We start from the raw sequence: 19103 nt of genomic DNA, 5'->3' as shown, positions 1-19103 counted from the left end.
GTTATTAAGCTTCAAAGAGGGTGAACAAAACTGTGTTCCCCCCCCCCACACACACACACACACACACACACACACTAACATCCATACATATAGAAAACCCCAAATATTTTTGCATTTCTTGAATTTTCAAGATCCCAAGTTCAAAAATGTAAAAATCTTGAGGGGTCATTTTTTGACCAATCACCATACTTTTTCACTATTATGTAACAGTCAGATAAGTAAAAATGGTGCATACATTCTGTAATAATTAATCTATCTAATCAGATTTTTTGTGTCATTTAAAATATATATGTAACACAATTTGAAAAATATAGTTCTTATATTTTTTCTTTTTATAATGTTGCATTTGACATAATGTTATAATTCTATTTCTGATTTTATAAAAATCAGAAATAGAATTATTAAAATTAATTATATTATTTAAAGTTGCAGGAATTTCGACCAAGATTGAGTTCAGGACTTTCAGAAAAAGATCAGTTTCATGATTCTGTTTCATATATTTCTAATAAAATATCAACACCAAAGCCTCGACATTGTATAGCACTTCATGTGCATGGTATAAGTGAAGTTGGTAAGTAACTTGTAACTCTGCCTCCACAAATTAATAAAGAGTAAATTAAAAAAAACCAACAAATTTTAAGTCTTCACTGTAATGTATTACAGGATTAGATATAAAAGAAGATCTTGTAAAAGCACTACAAAGTAAGTTAGATGATGCAGTATTAGATGTTATTACAATGATGTTGAAAAGAAATTCAATGTGTAAATTAACTCCAGAAGATGTACATGTAAGTGTAATAAAATTTACAATGTTATCATTGACTATTATCAATATGTAATGAATGTGGTAATAATATTGAGAAAATTTTTTAAATTCAGTTTATACAAAAAGTAGGAAAAGAACCAACTCATGTAACTCATTATACTCTCCATGCTCAAGCATTTCCACATTTGCATGCTATTGGTGTCTATCTTCGGCAAAATTTACTGCACTTTCTTCATACTCCAAAATATAAAGATAATAAACCAGAACATCATTTTCGTGTAAGTAAACAAATTTAATATTTAAATTAAATATAAATAATGTTAAAATTACTTTTAAAAATAAACATTCACTGCCAAATTTGAAGTGAACATAATTTTATACTTTTTAAATCACACAGTTTGATAAATCTAGGAATTATAACACCAGAATATATTTGAAAGAGAGTGAAAAACTTAATCATGTAGAATTGTCATTTTGCAGAATGCATTTCAGATCAAGACTCCTCTTCAGCTGCTGACAAATCTATTAATACACTGAGTAAAGTCAGAAAGAAAATAAATAATGTTAGTATAATATTAGCACTTGAAAAAGTAATATAGAATGCCATATGCTGAGTATTAAAAGTAAGATTTTAAAAAATAAAACTTAAAAGAATTTACTTGGGAGAATGCCAAAACAGATTGTAAATTGAAACGTTGTCTATGGCTGAGACTCTACTAGCGTAAAAATGGGCATAAAACCCCTCACCGTAAAAGTCTTTAATCACATGACCATGATATTTTACACCTGAGCAGATCGTAAAAGCGAGTTGAGCAGTGTTCAACTTTCGACACAAATATGGCCGTAGAACGGTACCATCCACCAATCAGAAGTCAGTGAAATCTAGGTCATTGTGACACGGTGCAAAAATGGCAGAAAATGAGCTTTTGTGTATGTTCTCTCGTGGCTACTCTAGAATAGATCTGGAAAGATTTATCAAAAACATCCAAAAGTATTCATTTATCTATGACAAGAGGTATCCCAATTATAATAATGGATGCCTAAAACATGTGATTTGGATGGCCAAAGGAAAATCCTTCAATTTCGAGGAGTATATAATAAAAAAGCTAAGCTTATAAGTGCTGTATATTATCTTAATAGTGCGATAATAAAAGTCAATATATGAAAGTAAAGATATTAATTTTACTACATTTGTAATTATAGTACAGAAAAAACTTGTAGAATATAATCAATTGTCTTTATATCGATATATCATGTATACAACCATACAGGCGTAACTTTGACAGCATTGTCGCCATAAAAAGTTCGTTAACTGGACCACCACAAATAGGTCACATGATCAAAAGTTTTACGGTGAGGGGTTTTACACCTGTTTTTACACTAGTGGAATCTCGGCCTAAAACCTTTCAAAAATACAGATTAAGAGTAAAAAGGGGCTAAATTATGATAAAGTAAAATATTAAATAACTAAAATAATTTTTATCTATGTAAAATATTGCCAACTTTAAAAAATGTTTATAAAAATTAAAACAGGTATTATGAAATGATGTAAAATTATTGTAAAGCTGTAAAACAGTAGACATTTTAAAAATATTAAAACCAACAATAAATTTACCAGTATAAATTATTCAGTTTAATAAATAATTATATAAATAAAACTAAATAATAAAATAAAAATAAACGATTAAAAATGCAAAATATATTTTAAAAAATTATTTAAAAAATTTAAAAATCAAGTGTAAAAGTTATAAAAAGGATTATATAAAAACACACTGTGTGACTTTTTCTGTACTTTCATCAATGGAAGAAAAGTCAAAATATTGTGTAATAGTGTTAAATAATGATTTTCTTTAATGGACTCTTACATTTATATTAAAACGTGTTGCCAGATCTTGCTCAAAATTTATCCATCATTTAAACTTATTTTAGTTTCCTAAAATTCCTAATTTTAAAAAAATTACTAAAAATTTTTAATAATTTCTTAAAAAGTTTAAAATTGGTGTTTTATTCAATTTTTTTGGTTTGTTTCGTTTATTTTTAAATTATGTTAAATCTTATATTATGTTCATATGTTCATTGTAACAAATTGTAAAACTGAAAATAGTTTAAATAAATGTTTTTTTCATAAACAGAATAGTTTACCTTAACAAGCAGTGTTGAAGATCTGCTTTTAATAATATTTTAAAATTTTATTCATGAATTAAATTTACTTAAATTTAAAAGTTGGTCAATGACTAACAAATTTTTTATTGTGATGAATATTACAATAAAAAATTTGTAATAAATAATTTTGACATAAATAAAGCATAAATTTAAATTACATTAAATTTTTTATTTAAATTGTAGCCTTATCCTGATGATCTGTCACAAACATCATTTAGTGATGATGATGTTTTTTTACATTTTCTTTATCAAAGTTCAGGTGTATCAGGAAACAAAGGTAACTATATTTATTTCAAATATTTTTTTAATTTGTTAGTTTATATATTAATTATTTCATATATAAGAATTCTAACCATTATATATTTTCAGTAACATCTATATGTCATATAGTTATTTTAATATTGATGTAATTAACAAATATTTAAGCATAGCTATAAAGCAGTATGCAAAATATATTTTGTACATTAATGCACTTATTATAATATAATTTATCTAAGTTTCTATATCCACAATATTTATTTTTTAACTATTGAAATTAATGTTGACTATTGTGGATAGTGAAGCCTATTTTAAATAATTTGAGATTTTTTTGAAAGCCAGCATAAAAGTATAAGAAAAAAAAACTACTGTTTAAGAGAGAGAAGTAAATAGGGGCAATAATAAACTTAAAATAAGACTATACTACATTGTTTTTATAAGAAGTCCACTTGTTTAAACATTTTTTGAAGCATGGCTTCTGCTAAGACCATTATTTACTGTATATTATGATGTAAGATTTATTCTCTCAACCCAAAGTTGAGTTAACATTAATTCGACGAGTACTACAAGGAAGTCTCAGTTTTTGCGACTATTATTTTCTACCGATATGCATAAGTTACATACAAATATTATATCTACTATATACAATTAATTACATGGATGAGTCCTTCTAGAAGCTTTGTTCCTACTGCTCTTTCACTCTCAATCTCAATTGCCAATAACTTTCCCTTTTTGTTGACCTCGTCATTCATCCAGCTCAGTCCCTCGATGGAAAGAAAAAGCTCTCTTCCATTGGTCTTTCCACCTATTATATTCTCCTGTCCCCCTGCTGGGTTCATCACCCCCTCTGGGTGTAATGGGCAATGGAACATTTAGGAATGCATCAAACAAAGAGCATTGTGTCTGAGATAAGGAAAAACATGATGAGCGATCATCACAATGATAACACTGCATATGAAATTCACTTTTTAAAAACTTTTTCTGTCACTCATACTTTTAATCCTGTATACAGATAAAGTGATAATACATCTGTATAAACATCGGATTGTGATTCTATTTCTTTATGATTCTAAGTAACTGTCACAAATTACAAAAACATTTGAATCAGGAGTACCTAATATTTATCTATTACCATTTTATAGTAATAAACCTCATGAGTGGTGTATGACAAGTCCTAAAACATTTAAGCAAGAACTTGAACTTTAATAATAATAATAATAATAATAATAATAACTCTCCCGTGGTCACCACCTGGTCGTGGTGGGAGAGCCCAGTAATTTTACTGATCCATAGGGCAATGCAGGCTGGAGCACAAGCTACTGGTAGGGACACCCATGTCAGTAAGGTCTATGAGAAGAAATGAAGCTAAGAGTGACCATACCCACATTCTGTGGAGATATTTATCATGTTAGTAACCAGATCTAAGTTTGATACCGGCTCAGACGTCGCCAGGGTTAACAAGGTCCATGTGCGTGAGTTAGGCAGAGGCTCACATTTGAAAAATAGGCCACAGTCTCCCTTGGTTACCGGTGGCTAAAGCAGCACCGGCCCAAACATGACTACTGCAATACTCTAAACTAGGGTTTCTTATTTCCCGGTCTTTTGCTTGTCCCGGGATTCCGGGATAAAAGTGAACTGTTTCCCGGGATCCCGGGAAATCCCGGGATATAATAAATTATTTTTAAAATATAAAAAATATCTTGAAATCGAATGATATCATTATTTTTCATTTTTTAAAGTAATTTAAGTGTTCTACAACCTCCAAAATCGTATTAATAATGATGTGTAAAATATGTATTAAAAATACCTTTGAATTACGTAGAAAATTCACAAATAAAAAAAAATTTGTTAAAGTTTGTTCGAAACTGCTTATAACAAAAATTGCCTACAAATTGAGTTAAAAATTTAAAGAAAAAAACTGAACTTTGATCAAACTTCTAACTTAGAAAATGATATTTTTTATTTAAATAAAACATAATACAAATATTACTGTAAATTTTTATAATGAGATTTTAAGAAACAAAGATGGTCGATACTCCGATCACTCAATCTGGTTCTTAATTTGGTAATAAAAAGTCCTGCTGCCGAGAATGCCCTTTCTGATTCAATCGATGTGGGTGGAATCGTTTTTAACGCATTTAACAGAAGACAGATGATGTGTGTTTTTTCACCTGTAGCCTCAAAGATTTCTATTTCGTTCTCGAGACGCGTTTCAGTACTGCTTTTGTTGTCCACTTTTCTTGATCTGTCTATCTCAGCTTCTTTGATAGCAGCATCAAGCTCTTGCATGACTTTAGCTAAAGTCATTGCAGATGAGCTTGCGACATCTGGTAGTTGATCTGTATCACCGGAAGTAGAATCAGTAGATACTTCAAAAAGACGATCTAACATCTGTTTTGCTGATAAAATTAACATAGTCTTGGTTGGTAAGGCTGGCAAACTTTTTTCACTTGGGAAAGTTGAAACTTTTCCATAATTCTTTCCACTATTGAGATATTGTATGAGGCCAGTCAGTTTTACATTTCTTCTCTCTGCTATGCGTCGAATAAACGACTCTTTTAGTCTTCTTGAAAAAGGTGTGTTTAGTTGATTTAACTCATTTATAATAAAAGAAAAAATACCTTCCGATGAAAGTAAAGTCGATCCTCTGTTGCCAAGCTTTTCTGCTCCAGCTTTTAATGGCTGCAGTGATGCCACGATGTCACGAATTACAGTAACTTCTTGTTTGTCAAGATCAAAATTGTCCGTATCTTTATTACAGTCAATGATTGCTTTCGATATGGATGATCTTATTTTAATAAATCGCTCTAACATGGCTAAAAGGCTATTCCATCGGGTTTTGGAATCCAGAAATAAGTGCAAATTTTTCCCATGTTCCTGTTCAACGTATTTTTGTAAGATGTTATTCTTTAAAGGTGATTTGCGAAAAAATTTTGCTATTTTTCTAACCTTATTAATGATTTGAGAACAGACTATTTCATTACCTAGTGTGTCATGTAATTCAAATGAAATATCTATATCGAAAGGATCTTCAGCCAAACGCTCACACAAAACACTTTCAAAATCAATACTATAACTAAAGTCTTCTTCATCTTTCTCAATATCATCATTGCGCTCTTCATCTTCGGTTTGAATTTCTTCAGAAAGAGGGACTGCTACTGAAGTGGTTGACTTTTGGTACAAAACATCACATACCGCTAAATGAATTCCGTGTGCATAACATAACTGATGCTCACATTCAATTAACCTTCCAAATTTCACCATTACAGCTGCACCATCAGTAACACAGGCTTAAATTAAATATAAATGCATTCCGGCATTCTGACAGTTTATGAGTTAATTATACTTTCTATTTGTAAAATTTCTTCAATCTTAACACAAAATAAGAAAAAAGTGAACTTTTAAAAAAATTGCGGGATTTCCCGGGATGAGAAAAATTTCCCGGGATATTTCCCGGGGTAAAAAAACAGCCGGGATCCCGTTTCAGAAACCCTACTCTAAACAGATGTGAGGAACCAATCTAGCCTTGGTGTTTCTGTGGCATTGCATCCACAGACCACAAAGGCTGGAAAACCATGCCAATGGATGAAATGGACAATGGAAATGAACGAGTTTATCATCCGTACTTACTACACCATCACAAAACTTGAAACAAACATGACAGCATACAGACAACAACTACACCATAGATTCACACATCAATATCCTTATCTCACTGTCACTGAACAAAGGGTTGTTGATCATAAAAGAACAATTATATACAACAACTCTTATCCCACAAACAACACTTGAACTTATCAAACAACAGGTTGCTGATCAAATACATCAACAGACAGAAACATCTAACATTAATGAAGATCATGTAACCTGTCAGGATAATCCAGCAACAAGCATTGATAATAACACACATACAACAATTACCACTAATGATACTACAGACACTTCCTCATCCATCACTGATAACATAGACATAGATTTAGTTAATATGCTCTCACTTATATTTCAGGAAACACTCACTAAATATACAGGCACAGATCCCACACAAAGACCATGAATACCAAAAATCAAGTACGTCAAAAGAAGTAGGAAAAACACTAAATTATGTAAACACTCACCTACTACCATACTACATTCATTCAATTTCTACACTCTCAGACATTCATATGCTAGTTTATGCTGGGCAGTCATAGTAGTGACACACCATGGACTGAAAGTACAATCACAGACAGATACATAGAAAACACAATTCTATCACAAGCCTGCCTGGCAGAGAAGAATAGAAACACAATTCTATCACAAGCTTGCCTGGCAGAGAAGAATAGAAACACAAGTAAATGACATTAGGCAGCAATTAGGCAGACTGACACAATACACTAAAAACAACATAACACCCAAATTAAAGAAACAACTCAAAAACATTTTCAAGAAAATCATAACATGAACATCACAATACACACATTACAGAATACATTGATACACTAAAACAAAAACTCGCAGCCAAAGCATGTAGACTCAAACGATACAAAACATGTACACTATGAAAACAACAAAATAAATTATTTACAAACAATGAAAAACTTTTTACAGACAAATTAATAACAAAGCAAACACTGATACACAGTACAGTGGCACACCAACAGAAGAAGAACTCACAACATATTGGTCTTCTCTTTGGTCCAGTGCTGTCTCACACAATGCTGATGCAGGCTGGATCGAGGAGAACAGAAACTTGCAAACATACCAACTATGCCCTGTGCTGAAATAAACATACACAGTGTCGAATACACTGCTAACAGAACACACAACTGGAAGACACCTGGTGTAGACAACATTCACAATTTCTGGTACAAAAAGTTTACATCACTGCACCAGGAACTAGCTAAACACCTAACACACAACATCATCAATCCACAAGACATGCGAAATTTTCTTACCCATTCTCTTACTCTTATCACCTACATGAAACCTAAAAACAACAATACCACAGACCCCACACAATACAGACCAATTACATGTCTTCCAACACTGTACAAATTATTGACATCTTGTATCGCAAACAAAATATACAAACATGTTGAAGAACACAACATTCTTACAGAACAACAAAAAGGTTGCCGTAGAAACTACAGGGGATGCAAAGAACAGTTACTCATAGATTCAGTCATTCTACAGCAAGCACACAAACAACACAGAAACATACACATGGCATGTATAGACTACAGAAAAGCATTCAACAGTGTTCCACACAGTTGGCAACTACATATTCTACACGTGTACAAAATACATCCATCACTCATTGCATTCTTCCAAAACACTATGCAGCAATGGAGAACAACACTACATGTCAGGGTTCATAACGCTTCCATAGAAACAAACCAAATCTTTATTAGGCGAGGAATTTTTCAAGGAGATTCCTTGAGTCCTCTCTGGTTCTGCCTAGCCTTGAACCCATCATCCAATATGTTAAACAACACGCAATATGGTTACAATATCAGACATGAAAGAACAACACAGTTTGCACTGTCACATCTCATGTACTGTACATGGATGACATAAACTTTAAGCATCCACACAAAAACAAGTTCATCAATGCCTACAAATCACACATTCATACACCAAGGACATACAAATGAAGTTTGGCCTAGACAAATGCAAAACACTTCACATAGAAAAAGGAATCCTGAAGAAAGAAGATTTTGCACTTGGAAATGGAGATGTTATTGAATTCATGGAAGAGGGCAAGTTCTACAAGCATTTAGGATTCCAACAGGCCAAACTAACAGAACATGCACAAATAAAGCAAAGATTAATTAAAGAATACCAGGGTAGGTTGAGTGCTATTCTTAGAACAGAGTTAAATGCAAAACATATGGTTAAAGCAATAAACACATATGTCATCCCAGTACTCAAATATTCTTTTGGAGTTATACATTGGACTTTCTTACAAAAGATCACAGATCTTGAGCAACTCCAAAAGAAAACAACAACACTTACTAAGCATAAACAACATCATCTTAAATCCTCCACAGAAACATTAACCCTTCCACGTAAAGATGGTGGATGTGGCCTGATAGACATAGTTAACTTTCACTACAAACAAATATAGTCACTGCAAGAGTTTTTCTACAAAAAACAAGAAACATCGCAGTTACATAAAGCAGTAACCCTAGTAGACTCAAATAATATGCCATTAAACTTACACTCACATCATATGGACGCAACACAACATATAAAAAGCATAGACACCATTAAGCAATTGTGGGCTCAAAAGGCACTCCATGGCAGGCATCCTTATGATCTGGCCCAGGATTTTGTTGACAAAACTGCGTCAAACAGCTGGTTAGCTCAGGGATTCCTCTTTGGGGAGACGGAAGGATTCATGATCGCCATACAGGATCAGGTCATAAATACTAAAAACTACAGAAAACACATACTCAAAGATACAACACTCACAAATGACACATGCAGAAAATGTCACATCATGCCAGAAACTATACAACACATCACTTCTGGTTGCAAGCTCTTGGCACAGACAGATTATTTACACAGACATAATCAAGTAGCAAATATAATACACCAAGAGCTTGCAAAGAAACACAAATTAGTAGACATCCACGAACCATACTACAAATACATTCCACAGACAGTATTAGAAAACAACACGCACAAAATGTACTACGACAGAGCCATAATCACAGATAAAACAGTTTACCACAACAGACCAGACATCACACTCATTGACAAACACAATAAAATCACATACACTCAAACCTGTTTTTGTGCGGTCTTTTTTTTTGCGATTTTTTACACGTGCAATGTGTTTTGTGCAATTATTTTTGTGCAGTAAACCAATTTGATTGAAATTCATATACCGCACAAACCATAACAAATCACACAAAACAAATCGCACAAATAAAAAATCGCACAAAAATAGACCGCACAAAAACAGGTTTGAGTATACATATAGACATATTCATTCCAAACACTCACAATATACAAAACTCATGCACTGAAAAAATTAGCAAGTACACAGAGCTTGCCCAGGAAATAAGGCATCTGTGGAGGATGGATAGGGTGCTTATTGTACCTGTCGTTCTCTCCTATACAATTGTGATACCACAGACACTACACAAAAGTCTGGGCACATTACAACTGAATAGAAATACATACATCACACTACAGAAGGCCACAATATTGAATACATGTCATATTGTTAGGAAATTACTGAATACTGACACTGACACACTTATTTAATTTTAGTTTTGTTTTGGTTGCTGTGCCTTGACTCTGGTCCGGCATTGTACACAGCCACCAGTGTCAACCGAGTATAACCCACTAAACCCAACATAATAATAACAAATACATACCTTAGTATTTAAAATACCACATTTATTTAAGTATTAGGTGCATTCCTATTTTGATCTTTTTCCAAGAGAAAAAAATAAGTATTTGAACATCAGACTTTCTTGATGCTAAACAATTCCCATGTTTTTTTGTATAAAGCAAAACTTGTTGCTTATAATTAGAATCATATGATCTTGTAAGTACCTTAAGCACTTGAGAAATTTTGTCCCTCTCCATTCTTGGGTTGTCTTTCACAATTCATTATGAAACTTTCATCATTAATCTTTTCAATGAATGAAGGAAATTATTATTATTATTATTATTATTAATATCAACCTTTATTAACGTAGAAGGCTTTCGCCTGTTACAAGGGACGGGGTTTGGAGCTTAACAAAATAGTCCAACAAAGAGTAAATTTAAATAGCACTATTTCAGCTGCCTATGTATCAGAGATAATTAAAGTATACAGTATAGCAAATATAATTTCACCCTTTAATATATATTATTGGGTTACTATCCCTAGTAGTTTATATATTTTTTCTTTAGGAATGATCGTTAGAACTGAATGAAGGAAATAACCACGCTTTCTTCTGGATTTTTTCAATATGTTGCCTGACCAATTCCTCCTAACACAACAGACTAGAGTGTTTTTGGTAATCATTGTACAAACAAACATAAAGCATTTTTTTAATTAAATATTTTTAGTTTTGAAGTTAAACCATTAAATACATTTTATTTCATGTTAAAATGATGTTATTGTTTAGTATAACCTTTTTTATGCTATCATATAACAACAATACGGTATTTTTAATCATGGTTTGGCATAAATATGGCACAAAGATTAAAATTTTGCAAGTAAAATGCAATCCAAGTTTTCTCTTCAAAAAAATCACAAAAAACAGCACTTTATATTTGGATAAATATAAATAAACAAAAAGATATAAATATCAACACATATGTGTGTTGATATTTATATCTTTTTGTTTTCATTTCTGATTCAGATCAGAATTTAGTTTTAAAATTTATTTTGTATATTTTTTAAAATATATTTTTAATATTATTTTAGAATTGGCTTGTGTAATTGTTTCTGTTGTTGATGGACAAGGAAGACCTGTTCAGCATATCTCCTGTCCAATGTTGCCTTCATCTACTGCTTACAAAGATGGCATTGCACCTTATGAATATGAAGAATTTACTTTTACTACACCTTATGAACCAAATCCTGAATGTAGAAGTCCAGGTCAGTCTAAAAACCTAAGAAATTTATTTAAGAAAAACAAATGCCTATAATTTTTATGTTGTTTTGCATTGTTAAACTTAGTAACTTTTGTATTATTTTCACAATTGGTAATTACATTTAATTCTGAATATATTTTTATATTTATATTTTTTTGCTAATATATATAGGGTGATTCAGAAAGAATCATCTGATTTCAACTTTTTTTATTTTTTTAAAATTTGCAACACAGAATAATACATGAATGTAAAGGACAAATATCTAAGTGTTTTTTTTACAAATGTTCAATTTGACTTCCTTTAGTCACATGTATAATGTCAAGACAATATGCAAATTCCTGCCAAATATGTTCCAATGTGTTATCATTGTTAACTGTTTTTAAAGCAGCAGGAATGCATTATTTAAGTTCACGTAGACTTGTGGGCATAGGTGGGACAAACACTTGATTTTTCACATACCCTTAAAGGAAGTCAGACTAAAAGTATTGAGTATTTTTTGCACTCAATACTTTTAGTCTGATACTGATACTAGTATTAGTACTTTTCCTTGTTGATCCTAGTCTTTTCCTCAATCTGATATTATTATAGTTTTCAAAGACAGGTGAGATCCAACTGAAATTGGATTTTGCAGCTGAATCCAAAACCAAAACTAGATTTAGATTTTAAAGTCAGTTTGAGCACAAACCAAAATCAAATCTTAAATTATTTTTGGTTAAGTTAAACTTATATAGTAAATATTAATGATCAAAAAATCAATTAATTTGTTACATCAAATTTCATTTTCAGAATCCATATATATTAGTATATGGATTCTGAAGTATGCTTAGAGCTTACTATACTATACTCTAAGCTTACTATATTCCTATAGTATGCTTAGAGTTCAGATTACTATTTATAAATAACTTGTCAGTTATTTGAAAAACTTAAAAATATATTAAAATATCAAATCAACTAATACAATATTGGTAACATTTAGTTTATATTGAAAATTAGTTTTAATAATTTGTTAATAATAACTATCTATAATAAAGCATGTTATTTATGTTAAATTAAAAGTTTCAATTAAACAAAACATTTCAAAATCAAGCACAGGCTGAATAGTGACAGTCAGCAAGATTTCCTGTATCAATACTTTAAGATTGATATCAATACCAATATTGGTATTGATACTTTAAAACTATTCATGATACTAGTATTAATACTTTTATGGTATTGGGATGTCCTTAGCCACAAGAGTTATATATATAACAAACACACAAAAAATAAAGCAAGAAAAAAATGCACTCAAAAAGCACAATTATAATGCAAGAGATATGTTCACATCATTAAGCTGCATTGTTTTACAAGATGGAAACTGCAAAAAACCTTTTCTACTTCATATTGAGGTTAAAGAAATAGTAGCAGAAACTACATGCCCAACTACAGTTTCTCTTGAAATGCAGAACACAACATTCCTAAGTGGGTCTCCCTCGGGTACAAGGCATTTCCACCATGTCTACAAGGGACACTTCCAAATGTGAAAATATCTCTTCTTGAAAAACTGATTAGGAACAAATGAAGATGTCTTGTGGAAGTCAAGCTCAAGCACAAACCTCTATGAAGATCATCTTCGTTTTATCAAAGTGTGTGATTTGTCTACACTTTATGATCAGTTGGGTAAAATACATAGTATTGCATCCAGTTCTATGCAAGTACTGCAAAAGAAATTTGACAGTAGCATAAGAATATTGTGTTCTATTTTTAAATTTTGTTCACCTGAAGGTGATAAACATAAGTTCATTGAAAGTGCTAGCAAAAATAAAAAAACTATTAATGCCTCACTCAGTTTGTTTTTACTTTCTTTTTATGTGATATTTGGCATGAGGTTCATACTGTATTGTGTTAATATCATTTAACTCAACACTAAAAATGCTAACATAATGTTAGCATCATGTTAGCATTATGTTCAAACAAACTTCACTACTTAAGCATTGCTTCAAAAATTTAAGTCATTCAACTTGAAACATTTATATTCAACAATTTTCAATATTTATAAAACATCAATATTCTCTATATATGTATTTTGTAGATTTTATGATGCTATGCCTTCATTAATGCATTATTTTTTAATTCTTATGTTTTTGAAATTTAAAAACTTCACAAGCATAAGAAACTGAAAGATAATTATTGTATTTCACAGCATTTAAAATTAATATAATAGAATGGATAAAAAAAAAAACATGCTTTATATTTTTACTTTTTTCTGCATTATAAGTGAAATCATTTCACAGTCATAAAATAAAATAAATTTCTACTGTCATTGAAAATTCTAGCTTAAAAATTGATAATTTGTGAGATAATATGAATGATTTATAAAATACTAATGTAATAATGCTTATGATAATTTATGGTTTCTGAATATCATATGATAATTACAAAATTAAATATTGCTTCATAGTTTGCTACACATGATATAGACATTAGGAATTATTAGTAGTGATCTATATTTTGATTAAATTTTTTAAAATATATTAGTGACTTTTAGGTCCTATTGCACTAATAAGATTTCAGATATGGTGTGCAAGCAAAGTTGATGTAAATTCATTATGTAACAAACTTGGTAAAGCTGTTCGACCTGCACTTTGGGACTTATTAATGGAATTTATTATTATTGGATTATTTAAATGTCATGTTTTTATGGATTTGAATAATATCAGTAAATCAAAAATGAAATTTCTTGAATTAGAATAAATGTTTTCAATCTATTGCAAATAAACAATTTATATTTATACAGTTTTAAAATGCTATTCACATATTATGTATTACATAAAAATATTAAGTATTTTTTTAAGGGGAGAATTATTTACACTTTATTAAAATATTCTTAAAATAATAACATAAAACTTATGCACTTCTTTAACTTTTAGGTCCTATTGCACTAATAAGATTTCAGATATGGTGTGCAAGCAAAGTTGATGTAAATTCATTATGTAACAAACTTGGCAAAGCTGTTCGACATGCACTTTGGGACTTATTAATGGAATATCGACTAATTACTGCACCAATTTCTGATTTTATTCAAAATGATGAATCTCACTGCAGCAGTGAACCAAATACACCTCTTAAAAGTAAGTTTATTGCTGACTTTTGCATCTTCTACAAAATTAACATTACATATTCATTTTGATGATTCACTTATAATGTTTTTTTTTTTTATAGCACGTCGAACAGGATGGGTTATGACAGAACATTTCAGTAAAGAACATTGTTTTTCACCCATTAATATACCTTCTAAAGGAACTGATTTTTCTACATCAATATCAAATGGAGCAAATAATTCTCCAGTACAATCTCCTCATGAATCTGTTTTTAAAGTAAATAATACAATGTTTTAATTTTAAAAAATAAGTATTATCAATGCCATTTTCTTTGTGTCTTAGCAGATTATATAATTTTATATAACAATATTTTTATTTATAGAGATAAATTAAACTTTGCATTAATTAAAATTTTAAACTTGCAGTTTGCTGATCCTCAAGCTCAAAGATCTCTTCAGACAAATAGAACTGAAAGCAGTTCTTCACCTTTGCCATTAAAAACCAATGAAATGACAAGTCCTTCAAATCTTTTAAATGTATATGAAACTGGTGAGAAAGGCAAATTACAGACAACCTATCAGAAAACAATTAAGTCATTTCTTAAATTTGGAAAAAAGCTAGGTAATTTTATGTTATTTTTTTCCTTATATAAAGAAACTCAATATAGTTTATTTATTTTACTAATAATATTGTTTGTCCATTTTATAGATATATTTTTAGAATATGTAAAAATGAATTTATTAGCAACTAATGAGACATCATTTTAATAATTAAAAATAAGCTTTCTATATAAATATATCTACATTTAGAATAGTAATTTTTTATGCATAATTATAATTGTTTTATATTAGAATGATAAATAATAAAAAAAAATATCAAACTATAGTGAGATAAATCAAAATATTAAATCAGTTTGAATAAAACAGACAAATTAAATTCAAATTTAGTGCATTATTTATTTAAACTATGTTGGTGTATTTGAAAGAATAATATATCAAATTAGATTTGACATGTTATTTGTTCAAATTTTGTGATGTATTTAAGAAAAATATGCATATGAATTAAACAGTTCATTCTTGAAATTTAAAATTATGACATTCTATAAAGTCTATCAATACACACTAAACCTTGAATCAAGGAGCTAGTTGTTTCTAACTGTCAAAATGTTTTCAAGATTTAACTTTTCATCATCAGCAACTTCAAGAAACCAAGTTTGCATGTATGATGCACCATTACCTTGGTGAAACAACTTTGTGCATTTCTTGAGGAGAAGCTTTAAGACATGGTTACAGTACAGTTCTCTGTTAATCTTGGCCTTATGAGGCACTTTGATAAATGGAAAGACTATACACACACACACTGATTAACTCCCATTAAGCCTATAGGCCAATTTTTGAGTAATAGTTTTCAAGGTTTAACATAAATTCTCTTACCATTGCAATAACCTCATCTATTCTGATAAGTTATTGCCACCGATCAGCTACAAGATTTTTACATATAATTTTCTGTAATTCTGTAAATTTTGTATATAATAAATAAATTTTCTTTCTATGACTTTTTTCCTGCCAAATGGAGATTGATTTTGGAATAGTCTTTGCAAGATGCATGACTGAATGCATACATATTCACAGATTTTCAATATTTTGAATTTTATTTTGAAATAAATTCTATTTGTGATAATTACCATATCTTTATTTGTTTAATCTTGATAAAAGTATTGTGAAGTATTAAGTTATAAAGTGATAAAAATTATAAAATTTAAATATAAATTTATTTATGTTTTTGCATGTTTGTTTACAGAAGTTCCAACAGTAAAAACTCATGTATATTATTTGAAAAACTGCTATCCAGTCTCAATAATTCTTAAAGAATTTCAAGCCAAAATCAATGAATTAACTCCAGATATATATCCAAGAATATTTCAAAAAGTTACTGCTGATAGTGAAGAATTTATTGTTATTAATAATGCTTGGAATATGCATCTTGTAAGCAGATTACACCTAATTATTTTATTTTTTCATTAAAAATCATAATAATAATTATATTTTCAGCCTACAGATTCAAAAGGATTAATAATAAATGAAAATTCACTGCCTGGTAAAACAAAAAGTTATATAATGATTGGTAGAAATGTCAATCAGTGGAAGGCTTGTATGGGATATTCTGAATTTTTTAGTTATTTAGAATCAGTTTCTAAAAGTAAGTTATAATTTTATTAAAAAATAAAAATAAAATTTTTTAAATATTGGAGTTGAAAACTATTTTGTTTTGAGTTTACTCAATAAAATTTAATACAGCTAAAAATTTATTATTTTATTCTTTAGATCAAATGAATTATCAGAAATACCCACCATATCTAATTAATTTTCAAGCTAATTACAAGGCACATGAATCTACACCAACATCACCTATCACATTCAGCAGATCAAGTTCTATTATGAAAATATCTACACCATTATCTGCACCTCATGGAAACTGTTCATCTAATATATCCAGAGGTTCATCTCCATGTACAGCTACAGATTTATCAACTTTACAGTTTATTCCAAGACAGCGTTTATTGTTATTATATATCACGAAAACAAAGGTAATTATAAATAAATTTTATATGATTATTTAATTTATATTATTATTATTATTATTATTATTATTAACTTAAATTATAATCTAGCTTAAGCTATATCTCTACAATTGGGCTTTGGACCTATCCAAAATATTTGTAAAATCTTAACACAGTTGGTTGATTGGCATAATAGTCGCTCACTATTTTTAAATAGTGTCATTTCCCAAAAGTTAGGTTTGTTTCATAGCCAACCAATAACTCAATTGGGTCAAGAGATAAATTCAGAGAAATCACAGGTAAGTTCATTTTTAATAAAATAATGCATTAACAGTTTTATAAAAATATAAAATAAATAAATAAATTTTATTCTTATTGAATGCGATGAAATATAGGGGATACATCTTTCTACGCAGAATTATGCCACAGCTTCAATTAATTACATTGATGCTTTGATCAGGAATCATAATTTTCCTCAAAAATCAAACCAGATGAGTTCTTTGACAAATCTAAAACGATCTTCAACAATGCTAGCAGTAAATAGAAATTCATCTCTGGATATCTTTAGGGAAACACATCCACCACAACCACTTCATCGAACACGTTACGGATTGTTACGTGATTTAGTAATGCGTCATGGAAAACAAATGCTAGATATTTATAATACTGAAAGTAGAGGTAATGTAAAAAGTATGTTGCATTCTAAAAATTTGAAAGAATATGTTGTAATTTATGTTAACTTTTAAAGATTTGCAAGATGTTCATAGAATATGGCAATCACGTAGTTCTGCTTTAACCAGTCCATTAATGGTAAGTACTATTTTTTCATGATTATTGATTTTGTCTCAAACTATACATTATTTATATGCTTTTTTGGGCTTTGAATTATCAGGAAAGATTTTTGCAATTATTTAAAAAAGTAGGAAGATTAGAACATTATTGCTTAACACCAATTTTATTCAGTCCTTCATGGCGATGGAAAGTATCTCCCATAAGGGATCACACTTTGCAACCATTAACTTCTCAGATATCTGAAAAATCATTTAATCAAGAGGGTATTACATCCAATGTAAGTAATTTCAAAAATTTCTCAATTGAAATATTCATAAATAAAGTAAAATGTAATAAATAATGAAATCAATCATGCTTGATTCTAATTTAAAATTTAAACTTTTCAATGAATTGGACATCTAAATTAGTGGTTCCCAAAATTTTTCTTCACATCACTTCCTTGGTTCAATATACTCATTTTCAGCAATCCCTATTCTACCCCTCAGAAGTTTTTAGAATATTGGTTTTCAGGACTCACACTAGGAAAAATAATTAAATTCAAAATAGTAACAATTAATTGTTTATTTAATTATATCTAATTAAAATTTAAATAAATTTAGTTTAATGATAACTTAAAGATTCGAGATAATTTGTTATTCATAATTCTTGATTCATTTAGCAAGAATCTTGAATAACAAATTGAATTTTCACAATTAGCAAATTATTAATGTGGGGAATGGACTCAATAAATTTCTCAATGCTTGGTCTGAAGTCACTTGGGGCTTAATTATATTGAGTGTGTTTACTAGTTACTCATTCGTGTGCAAACTTGTAAAAGAATGAATGACTTTACACACACACAAGTACCAATTGCACTGGGCTTCATTTTCAAGGCTATACTAAAAAGACTTTCTATAGCAAGTTCTGT

At 29.6% G+C, this 19103-nt stretch overlaps 1 protein-coding gene across 1 annotated transcript in view; it reads left to right on the top strand.

Annotated features, from left to right (window-relative positions):
* LOC136978204 (KICSTOR complex protein SZT2-like) overlaps positions 1 to 19103 on the top strand; it is a 215191-nt gene that overhangs the window by 193071 nt on the left and 3017 nt on the right. Inside the window, 16 exon segments of the mRNA XM_067273857.1 lie at positions 427 to 571; positions 664 to 788; positions 880 to 1044; positions 3113 to 3206; positions 11598 to 11771; positions 14674 to 14874; positions 14966 to 15120; positions 15270 to 15465; positions 16645 to 16829; positions 16896 to 17043; positions 17169 to 17431; positions 17516 to 17552; positions 17555 to 17703; positions 17800 to 18082; positions 18153 to 18214; positions 18297 to 18473. Of these exon segments, the coding sequence (XP_067129958.1) occupies positions 427 to 571; positions 664 to 788; positions 880 to 1044; positions 3113 to 3206; positions 11598 to 11771; positions 14674 to 14874; positions 14966 to 15120; positions 15270 to 15465; positions 16645 to 16829; positions 16896 to 17043; positions 17169 to 17431; positions 17516 to 17552; positions 17555 to 17703; positions 17800 to 18082; positions 18153 to 18214; positions 18297 to 18473 (2559 nt within the window).

This window comes from Centruroides vittatus, unplaced genomic scaffold (assembly GCF_030686945.1).
Source record: "Centruroides vittatus isolate TY-2023 unplaced genomic scaffold, ASM3068694v2 contig_5, whole genome shotgun sequence".
In the NCBI taxonomy this organism is placed as follows: domain Eukaryota; kingdom Metazoa; phylum Arthropoda; class Arachnida; order Scorpiones; family Buthidae; genus Centruroides; species Centruroides vittatus.
Note: the sequence above shows the minus strand (reverse complement) of the source record. Positions and strands in the feature narration are given on the sequence as shown.